General features: G+C 45.4%; 1 protein-coding gene across 5 annotated transcripts in view; it reads right to left on the bottom strand.

Moving 5' to 3' along the window:
* Positions 1-11,339, bottom strand: part of LOC120954864 (transient receptor potential-gamma protein) — a 73,937-nt gene that overhangs the window by 8,532 nt on the left and 54,066 nt on the right. For 2 of the 5 annotated variants that reach the window (XM_040375146.2, XM_040375150.2), the window contains exons 4-10: positions 7,811-8,075; positions 3,950-4,338; positions 1,724-1,854; positions 1,361-1,598; positions 1,127-1,269; positions 854-1,043; positions 574-756 (exon numbers count right to left, since the gene is read on the bottom strand). In XM_040375146.2, the coding sequence (XP_040231080.2) occupies positions 574-756; positions 854-1,043; positions 1,127-1,269; positions 1,361-1,598; positions 1,724-1,854; positions 3,950-4,303 (1,239 nt within the window). In that variant the 5' untranslated portion in view covers positions 4,304-4,338; positions 7,811-8,075. Of the gene's footprint in view, positions 1-573; positions 757-853; positions 1,044-1,126; positions 1,270-1,360; positions 1,599-1,723; positions 1,855-3,949; positions 4,339-4,894; positions 4,948-7,810; positions 8,076-11,339 lie in introns of all 5 variants that reach the window. The other 3 variants (XM_040375147.2, XM_040375149.2, XM_040375148.2) reach the window with 3 other exon arrangements.

Here is an 11,339-nt window from a genome sequence, read left to right as displayed (position 1 = left end):
ATCGGATTATTTTGGTTTAAAATCGCTCTAAAGTCTACTTCAGTTTGTTAATATTTTTTTTAACCACAATAAAACCACTCGAAGCCATCGAACGACAGTCCCCGAAATGAGAACGTGTTCAAATCAAATATTGAAAATTGTACCAATTGATGATCCTCTTAACACATCTCCACACCACTCACCAACCATTGGACTCTACCCGTAATACACCACAAACAATTACACCCGCACAATGTGGTCCAGTTGCTGCAACTGCAACATTGTCACAACCAGCACCGGCCTCACACCGAACACCATTTTATGCAAATACCGCTGTCGTTGTGTTAACACGAACCCTTGCTCCATTCCCAAGTTTTCCTTGCCAATTAGCAAAACTGTCAAACCGCAACCAAAACGCTACCTTGCACCACCCCCGCAACACCCTCCCAAACCACCAAACATGTACTGCAAATGCTAATTAGCGGCTATGAATATTTAACTGCCGGGAGAGTTTTCCACCAACCAAAAGTCCATTCGCGAGTGAGCACTAAATATAGTAGTGCGGCAGGGAAGTAGCCTGCTCCAACCGCGTACCTTCTTCTGGCGTAACTTGACGGCAAGCTTCAACCGGTTCAGATGCATACGATCGCCATGCTCGAAGGCCGGTCCGGTGGGGTCATGGTTGAGCAGTACCTCCAGCTCGTGCGACGATCGGGTGTGATCGAGCAGGGCCGTCGCAAAGTCCTGACACTGTCGGCGAAGTTCCTGGTACTCGTTCTACGGCCGGGAAGGAAATGGGAGCATACAAAGTAGGCGTTGAAAATGTTGACTGACATACCCCTCCCCACCCCCCCCCGCCAACTGCATGGTGTACCTTGAACTCGTGCTCCAGAAAGCTCAGCCTCCTTAGCTCCCAGCTCAGCTCGAACGCGGTCAGGATGGGATCTTTGGACGAGAGCGCAACCAGGGAAGGGCTCGCCAGCGCACGGTACGCGTTGATGCGTGACCGCGAGTGGCGCAGCGAGTCCTCCATCCGGGAGGTAACGCAATCATCGCAGCCGCATCTGGAAAAGCGGGAATACGAAGAGGAGCATTGGGCGATTCAGTTCGTGGGTTTTGCTTAATTGTTCAGACGTTTCTTTCTTACCGTACGTCATGCGGCATGGGCAGTGTGGCGCCACGGTCGAGCAGAATTTTAATTATCTCATAATTATCACGGTGAGCGGCCAGTATTAGAGGCGTTATGTCCGGGGTAAAGGTTGCCGTATCCGGTGGCAGTGCTTCCCAGCTCTGCAGCAAATAGGAAAAAATAGAAATTTCCTCAACGTTGCCGTGATGCGCTCCTAAAAGCATTGTAGCTCACTGAGAGCGCACTACTTACATGAGGATCCCCGCTCTTGTGACAGCTGTCCTCGTGGTCTAGCAGCACCTCGACCGCCTCGACAAACTCCTCCGATATCGCGTGCAGCAGCGCATCCTTCGTGTCCACCCGGTGATTGATGAGCAGCTCGACCATCTCGAGATTTTCGTTATCGATCGCCATCAGCAGGGCGGACCGGCCCAGCGGATCGACACAGTTGATGTTGATGTGCGATTCCGCTTCCGCCTTCTCTAGGATCCTGAGAAAGAGAGAGAGAGAGAAAAACACACACAGAAATGTACACCACCGTGTTTACATGGACAAGATTGATCTGCCGATTTCGAGCATTTATCGATTAACGACATTGGAGGGAGGGAATCTTACCTTCGCGTGGTGGCGACATCACCCCGCTCCACTGCCAGCAAGTACTTCTTCTCCTCCAGCGACAGGGCGGCAATCTCCTGATGCGGTCGGACCACATTCTCCTCCTCCATCATGCCGTGTATGCTGTGTCTCTGTGAGCCGTGGTTAAACAGGAAACAGAACAACGTTAATACGCATCCGGCTGATGCTACTGTGTCGGTTGGACACGATTGTCACGAAATGGTCAAATGGGACTGGACTGTTGAGAGCCAACGCTACACACCGAAGCTACTACCGACATGGTAAACAGGGACAGAGACATGAATGTTTTAAAATAGACAAATGTTGAACAAACGACGACTCTATCGACGAATTCTGCACCAAACGAACAAACAGATTGTCTAAAACTGCACACACACTCAAAAAACGCTCTCCAAAGGAGCTCGTAAAATGATTTCCTTGGAAGATTGTTGAAGACACAATCAAGCACGCAACACTCCCTTCAAACCGTCTCCAGTGTGAATGTCACAAAAAAACAAGAAAAGATATCAGCAAAACAAATCCTCCTGAAAGCCTTCACAGGCTCACAGCTCGCTGCTCGCTGAGTGCAATCGTTTAAATGGTCATAAAAACGCGACGAAATGGAAAGCATTTTCCCTGACAAACACTTCTCACTCGTTCCACACACACACACACTGGTGAACTTTTGTTTCTGTTTGTCTTTTACGATACGGTATTGATCGCTGTCACTGTGCGCAAAAAAAACAGCTTCCACAGGAATTATGACGCATTCGTTTGTTCGAAATGATGTTTTTTGCGCTCACTTTGCGCCACTTTGCTCACGCGAAATTTCATTATCGTTTTAACACCCCTTTTTTGTGTGGCTCAGTTGTTGTCACATTGGTTTGTTCGGTTTTAATATTTACTTTCACAAACAATTTCGTTTAATTGATTCGTTGCGGACAGACTCAAGCGTAGATGGGGAGGAAACACGGAGGATTGGCCAATAAATCGTGTCTGTCAATTGCTGGAAAAACAGTTTGTTAAAAAATGAGGAGATTTATATCAGTTCGATGGCTGTAAACACTGAAAAGTGGTGCAGTTTAACCTTTTTTTTTACAAGGGAAACATCGGATTTAAGGTAATATATTGTGGTTGCTCAAAAGAATAGAAATACTAATCCGACGTTTAGCAAAGCTTCTGGTCGGTATTTTTCCCACAAAAAGACAATCTCCCCCGCCCAGATGGTCCAGACAGATTCTAATACCCTATCATGCAATCATAACACGAGCACATGCTTCACCTCTTCACCCACCGATAAGCTCCAATTGAGATAAATGGACCCTGCTTGCAGCCATGCATTCTTGAGCTGTGTAAATTTCTATGGACATTTTCCTTTGCAAAGATTTTCCCTCCATTTTTTTGTGTGCGCCATTTCATTCCGGTGCCGCTCGGGGTTGCCCATCTTCATTAGTAATGCTAGTGGCCGTGCAGTGCTGTGCACCGGATCTGGCCACCGCCCACCGGCAGCAATGGATGTTTGCAATGATCCAACTATAATGATGTGTACCGTACCGATGATGGTGCGAAAGAGAGAGACAAATAGCAGAAGCGAATAAGAAACTAGGGGATTTTGCAACCGGAATTATGAACCATGGACCACGGGAACACGACCAGCTGTGTGCGCCATCACAAGCGCGTTGCGGCATTGTGTTCTTTGGGTGCATTGTCGAGTCCCATCGTGTCCCCTTCACTACAGCAGCTTACAAACGATGCGTTAAGCGGGACCTGGAACGCGGTGGAATAGCAGCCAATGTCAGCTCTCCTCAGGATAAGAGATGCCAGCTCCGTGCCGTGGCATCCGTAAGCCGGTACCCGGTACCACGTACCCGGGACACCTGAATGCATTATAAATGAAGGGATAGTGACAGTTTCTGCTCTCTACGCCATCGTTGCGGATTTGTCGACGGTAAACTTTCGAGCGCGCAGGAATGTCGTGGGAGAAAATTTGACTTCCAGGCGAGGGTTAAGTTGGGTTTTTTGTTCTACTAACCCTGTACACAAAAGGGGCTAATGGTGTTGCCGAACCCTGCATCCTTATTGCACAGCTGACCTGATGTTGTTTACACAACCTTTTAACGTGTTTTTTTTCTGCATCAACCCCATCATTACTGCAAAAAGGGGAACTTTGCCCCGTCAATATTTACCACCCCTGTCTGCTTCCTTCCCACTATTTACAGGGCTTACCTTAACTCGTTTATCTGCAAATTTCTCCGCCGACGGCGTCATGTACTGTGGCAGCGGTATGTCTACCTTCGTGTCTCTACGCTCGTTGGTCAACATGGTGGCAGCTGCTGCTGTTGTTGTTGCTGCTGCCATGCCTCCTCCTCCTGCTCCTGCTCCTGCTCCACCACCACTTGGTCCGCCGCCCCCCATCGCAGACGTCAGATCGGTGGTGGAGTCACCATCGCCGCCGGCTGCCGGTCCGCTGCCCCGCTGGGTCGCCGCCCGCTGGGTCATGGATTCCGGGGTCGACGTACGCCGAGCAGCCGATTTTTCATTCTTGATGAATAGTTTACTCTTTAGCGTTGTACTTTCCATCGAGTCGTTTTGCCCCACATTTTCTTCACCACTTTCTGCAAAACCGGAGGGAAAGGAGAAGAGACGGTGGTTAGGTGCGAGGTGCTTGCGATGGTGTTTTCTGCACGCGACTAGCTGGAAAGGATTAGATTAGGCATGCAGCACATTGACAGCTTCTGTGTGTGTGGGGATGGGTTTTTTGCTTGTTTGCTGCTAGTTTGAAGGACAGAGGTAAGGTAAACGAGCTTTGTAGAACGATTTGAAACAAGCTACCAAGAAGTAAATAGAGCAGATGGATTAAAATTTTACTAAAACAATGTCCTACTAGAGAAGGAAGATCAAGATTATTCGAAAAAGTTATTGAACGTGATTAGATAAAACTAGGAAAAGTTCTAATTTGTTACCAAAAGAGCAGCAAATAGAGAGAAGAAGACTTACAGAGAACATGAACGAGAAAGAAATCTACCGGAAAAAGACATATAAAAGTTTAAAACAGGAACAATAACATTCAAACAAAGCCATAACAAGCTAACATTGCTATGCGAATTGTCTACTTTTAGGCGTTTTAATCAATAATCTTTTAACGATTGATTTTTTTCAAATCAAAATTACCTTGCTTTGGCTTTGTTAAGAGCTTATTTGCTTCTCATTACCAAGTTTTAGGTCTGGAAAAATAAAACGAAACATAATAATTGAAGAATTTGCAACCACTTTACCAATCATATACCAGAGTAGATAAACAAATAGAAGTCGAATATAAAAACGACCTTTTCCTAACAAAATAAAAAGGAAACAAAACAAGTTTAACATGATAATCAAAAGGATACTGCTGATGCTGATGCAGTAATGAAACAAAACAGACTACGACACTAAACAGGGATGCATGCACCAACAACTTTTATTTCAGATTACCGGCTCATGCCATCGGGTTCCCCTTTTCCTACTGCCTGCCACAGCAAAGCACGTAGCTTTCCTCACAAACAAAAAAATCAGAAGAAAATAGCAGAAAGAGTACAACCACCATAGTCGGTCGGAAATAGTTGGTACAAAGTCTTAAAAGATTTATACCGATACCGGAGAAAGTTTAATGTCATTTTTAATTGGATTGTGCGGCTCGATAGTTAGCTGTGGCTGTTGAACCAACTCCATTCGACAGCTTTACCGTCAGCTGAGGCGGATTAGCGTCATCATAATGGAGCCAGTTTACTATCCCCCTCCCCGTCCGAGTGGGATGCGGAACGCGTGTAAGCGCAATGCTGCCGGATTATCAGCGCATCATACATTTTGTATAATCTGATCCAGTGGTGGCCAACCTTTTAATCAAGGGGGCGAGCAAGTTTATTTTATACAAGTAGAGGAACATCAAATTTCAAATGAACAGCTCAATGAATAGAAAATATGAATAATATTTTTATCATTTTAGTAATTATTTTGCTCTTCAACCCAGGCATGTTGCAGGTTGCTCATCCCTGGATATGGGTCCCATTGTTTCATAACTTCAATTAATCCCACTGTTTTAATTAGCTTTTTCCTATCGATTGTGAAAGGATGTTTAACAATCAATTTATTAGCTCCATCCATCATGTACGTAATCCCGATCAGCAGATACATTATTTGACTTCCGCCATTTAATGTTTTCTGGTTCGCTGTTTTTTTGTCTCATTCAATGCTCTGCTCTAATGCTCTCATGCTCACCACATGCGAGAGGAGATGATGCATCAACAACAATCGAACCATCACACAAAAAAAACAGACATCCCCCAATGAACCTCTCGTTTCCATTTATCAACCTCAAAATAACATGCCACCGGCCAGGCTTAGACGTATCAATCAGCCACACAGGAAGGACACCACCCCTCGGATCCGTTTCCGAATTAAACATTAATCATGCAAATCGATCGACCGAAACCACGCACCACGCGGTGACGGAGGCTTGTCCAATTACCCGGCCCGAGATAGCAGTAGCGCCAATGCCAGCTTCCTTCATTGGTCGGCCAACCAGAAAGCTCACCCCGAACTACGCACGCCGGATTGCCTGATTGCCAATTTATGTTTCCAATCGGTTTATCGACCCATCTCGGGAGCTGGTAGAGCTTTGTGGTGATGTCAGTGATTGTGGTGGTGCGTGTCGTACCCTCACCACCTTAGATGGGAAAATCGGCAAAACTATTTCATTCGCGTCCCTTTCGCAGAGCTCGACCCGATCCGAATGACATCTGGTGATGCATTTATTGAATGCATCTGGTCGCATCGGAGGATTGTGAGCGAGATTACTTCAAGGACTACGGAGGTCGGTAGTCAGTTATACGGGGGTGGGGTGGGAAACCTCATCTCCCGTGCATATCGTTGTACGCTTTGTGTAATCGGATTTACCAAACCTCACTCTATCGTGCTCGCGGAGTGGAAATTTCGTTTCAAATGGCTTTAAAAAAAGAAAGAAAAACGCGAAAAAAAGAATTGCTTTCCTATACCAGGAATGTGCATCAATTTTCTACCACACAATAGATACGCTCACAACCCATCGGCCCTGATCGGGGGATTGCGATTGATTGGCAGTGGTTACAGTTGCTGCTGACATTACACGACGCAACGTATTCGTGACCTGGGCGACGGTTTAGCTGTAGGTTGCGCGGTTGCGAGCTGATTTCCTCTCGCTAACGATCGCTTTAACGAAGCGCAGCGCCAGCATCGCCATCAGCCAACACACGAACAGCACGTACACAACTCAGTACAAATAGTTATTTTATTTCATCAATAGTATATTGTGCAAGAAAAGTAACAAAAAGAAACCTCATCCCTTTCAGCGATGCTGCTTTTACGCTGTTCTTTGTGTGCTCTGTTCTGGGCCGTTCTTGGTTTCGGGGTGGAACGGTATTCGTACTTCGTCGCTGCCCTCTCCGGTACGTGACAAATCCGTATCTATAAGGATCTACGTTGCACGAAACACAATTCAACAATTCAATTGACTCGTTCGCAACACTTTCAACTGCATGCAACTATCGCGTTAGGGCGCCATAGGGATTAGAAATAATAATGGAGATGCTAAATGCGGGCGAGCAACAAGTCGATGTCGCAGTCTAAACACGTGTTGTTACGGGCGTGATAATCGTTGCAATGAACTTTCTAGTTTGAAAAAGACGATGAGAATCTATGAGGATTTGTAGCGCTATATTGATTACAATTCTTTAGAATATTCTTCAATTGATGGTTTAATAAGGAATTCTTACGACTAAATTTTAATACAAAAAAGATAATGAAACATTAACAGGATATCAAATTCATTCAATTCATTCCAACAAATACGGGTACAAAATGGAAACCGTATCACATTCACATGACTATTCAATTCTAAATATAATATTTACGAACACATTTGCATGCAAGGAAGTTAAATGCAAACCACAATCATCCAACAAACAGCGCCGAACGTCATAACACCAAGAAGAGAACGAATGCAAACACTAGAGGGAAGATTTATAGCGGAAAAGTAGCAACGACAACAACAACGACAAAAACACCTTCAAGTACCATTTATAATTTAATCCAACATCATTTTCGCATCTTTCGACAAACGCATACACAACGAGACGCGCACGCCAAACGTGCAATCAAGCTCGAGCTCGAGCAAATCCTTTACTGCAATTGCATCCTCAAAACAACACACACGCACACGCACACACGGTACAGAAGGACAGGCGAACGAAGAAGGGATGAATGAGATGGGCGACACGGTCACGGTATGATCACTCCTCCGTCGCTCCACTCCCGTCGCTTACTGGCTCGTCTCTTTGAGCTGGTTTGGAAGAATCGGAGAGAGAGAGAAAGAGAGAGAGAGAAAGATTGTGGATGAGATGTGATGATGGATGGCGGTGGCAAAAAGGAATGGTGAGAGGTCATCTTGAAGTTAAAGTTAAGCGCAGCTTCAACAATCAAATGATGGGCCCGGCGGTTGGTGAATTAAGGATGATGGAATGATATTTCGCACGTCAAAGTAGATCGCTGGCACGGTTGCTCCGTTGACGATGAGTGATGGGAGCACTTTTGTGTCTTTTTTGATGTGTATGAGGCGGACGTGTATTGTTCCGTATCGTTTCGAACTAGGGAAGATGTTGAGTGGTGATACTGGTTGATTCGTCATTTTAATTCCCTTTTCATTTCATGCTATCAGTCATTTGAAATCCTGTTTTTTGTATTGTTTTTGTTCTTATAGAACTTATACATAGAGAAGAAATGGTTTATAAACTGATCAAATTAGAAATAAGCTTTTGAAAGCTTTTACAACATAATGAAAAAAAGAAAGAAAATACAGTTTCCCAATAGTTCAATTCCAATTCATATAATTTTGCCAGATTTGAGAGGAAAAATTAATAAAATATATATTCTCCAAACCAAAAGCTCAAACCTTCAAGACTTCAAGCCCTTTTGGGCATAACACATTTTTACAAGCCACCAGGCTTCTCCATCCAAAAACATCAACTCTACCCCAAAAACCAACAAATCATACTTAAAAACGGTAAAAAAAGAATAACGAATGGACCGCAACCCCCGCCCCGAGAACCGAAAACAAAGCACGTACAAATAGGTGTTAAGCAAAATTATTGACCAAAGAGCGGGGGAGAGAAATCGATCCAGCGGCTGCTGTAACCGAAACCGAAGGCACAGCGGGCAGCGGGCACAAGAGCGTGGACGAATAGATTTCAAATTTATGACCCTTATCGATAGGGGTGCGAATCACGTGCACGCTTCGTTAGACCGTTTGCCATACTCGCTAAACCACAAGAATGGTGCACAAGACGAAGAAGAAGCAAAAAAACACATTCGTCCGATAAGCGTGCTCGACATGATTGACAGCGTGTTCAAGTTTCTGTGGTGCTGCAACTTTCCAGCACCAGTGACGTGAACAGTGAACAGAGGATGTAGGGCATTTTTGCTGACGATCGGGTTTGACAGCAACTTTTGAGCTGTTTGGACGACACGGTGGTACCCGCAAGTGGTGGGATCTGAGTACAATATTGCTCTGCTTGCTTTCTTATTGGATGGTTTCTGTGATGGTGTGAAACTCCCATTCAGAAGTAATTTTTCGCATCTGCTGCACGGTAAATGGAGATGGATTACTCCAACACTGTGGAACATACTTCTGCACTTAATAGCTGTTCATGCTGAATAACAACTAAAGCGATTAAATCACAAAACGATCGTTTTAATATCATTCCGTATTAATCATCGGAACCATTACAGTTCGTCTACAATCAAGCTCCCTATTGACATAGGGTTTTGCAGCCCAACAAGGATAACTTCATTCACTCCGTCCCGATCTACATGCTCTCCTGCCAAGACAGGCTACAAACGAGTAAAACATCTCTCACACACGCATCATAAATCCAATTTTTCAGCCTCCTGAATGCCGCCTCTAGCACATCAGTAGTAAATCAATTTCTCAGCTGTCAGCTACAGCCAATCAAACATTTACAATCGTCCCGTTGATTCACCCAGCATGAGCGCCAACATCATACCACTTCCGAGTGACGGAAAACACGCATGCAGTATCTCTCGGTGTCTCGCTCTTACGAGGCGTAGCGCCAGCGCAACATTGCAATAAACACCATTTTCAATCAATTCCAACTCCACTGTGTCAAACCATTTTACGGCCGGTACGGACGAGCTCCTCAAAGTCACCCTGCTCAGCCCCATGCTCTGCAGTAACTGCTTATTGCGAAAGCTCTACGACGAGTACTGCAAATAACAACACACTTGAAAGTAAAAGTGTACATACAAGTACGCTCCGTTTGCCGAACGGATATATTGCCTGTGCCTTCTTCACTGTCTTCTCTGGGATGGACCTGTCAAACAGAACATGCACCATGTTTGCCGAGCATTGGAAGCCGCTCCGGACAGTACAAACATCCTCTCGTGATTCGATTACGCTACTCCGTCGCCGGGTCCCACTGAAAGAAGGTTAAGCCAACACAAAGTAGAAGGTAAAGACGTCGGAGCGTCGTTCCTTCCGCAAGCTGTGGTTCTGTCTGTCTCAGCCAAAGATAAATTCGTCCTCGGACCTGGGATATCAAATTCCAATTTGATGGTTCTCTTCTTTGTCTCCACAGGATGCTGCGTTCGCTTTCATTTGTGCTAAATTGCCTCGCACCAAAGGGCGCGGACAGTTCCCAGTGGACAAAATTTGTTTTGGCGGAAATGTGAGAAGCAAGATAATTGAATTCATTAAGTACAATTGTAATGCATGTTGCATACTTTGAGGCGCTTTGTTATGCTACGCTCCGTGAAAAGTATGCATTTTTATGACCATGAACTTAAAAACTTTTCGAATCATATGGCTTTGCTGTGTGAGAGCACTCTTTTAACAAGCTTTTTGTCCACTGGGCAGCTTCAGTGTGGCAGGCGAACAGATAACTTCTTTCCATTGTCATCTCGAAGACAGCGGGCGCCACAGCAGCATGGATTGCTTTCGGAACAGTTTCCCAGGCGACTCCGGCTCCTGCAACGGGTGTTTTTCTTTTTTTTAATTTTTTTTTTCTTCTCCATTTCATTCCTTTCCAACGAGAAACAAACACTCACACCGAGTTGCGTGCGTTCGCGCCTTGACTTGCCCGGGCTCCTCGAGCGACCTCGCACGCAATCATTGCTTTCCTTTTTTTCTCCCCTTTTGCCGCTCAATTTCAAGTCAATCGAAACGGAAACGATAATGGAAAATAAATAATCAGCGTCATTCGCTGCGTTGCGTTCACGTTCGGGGCTAAAAATGTGTGTTAAGGATATTTCTTGCCTTTCCCCAACACCAACACGTTCCTTGATTCAGCGTCTCTGCCGGTGCGTGTTTGAGACGCTCCGGACAAAGATTCATCCCGCGGGCTATTGTCGGACAGTGCTATTCACTATTTTTATTGCCTGTTTATTGCACCCGCTTTCGCCAGAAGCGCTCACGGTGGAAAACGGACGCAGCACGGTCGTGCCCACACTATCTCGCGCCGACGTCCAATGTGCAGCATGATTTATTTCACGGCTGCAACCGGTTCAATATCGCACCGCTAATCGTCTGTTT

Source organism: Anopheles coluzzii, chromosome 3 (genome assembly GCF_943734685.1).
Source record: "Anopheles coluzzii chromosome 3, AcolN3, whole genome shotgun sequence".
NCBI lineage: Eukaryota > Metazoa > Arthropoda > Insecta > Diptera > Culicidae > Anopheles > Anopheles coluzzii.
Note: the sequence above shows the minus strand (reverse complement) of the source record. Positions and strands in the feature narration are given on the sequence as shown.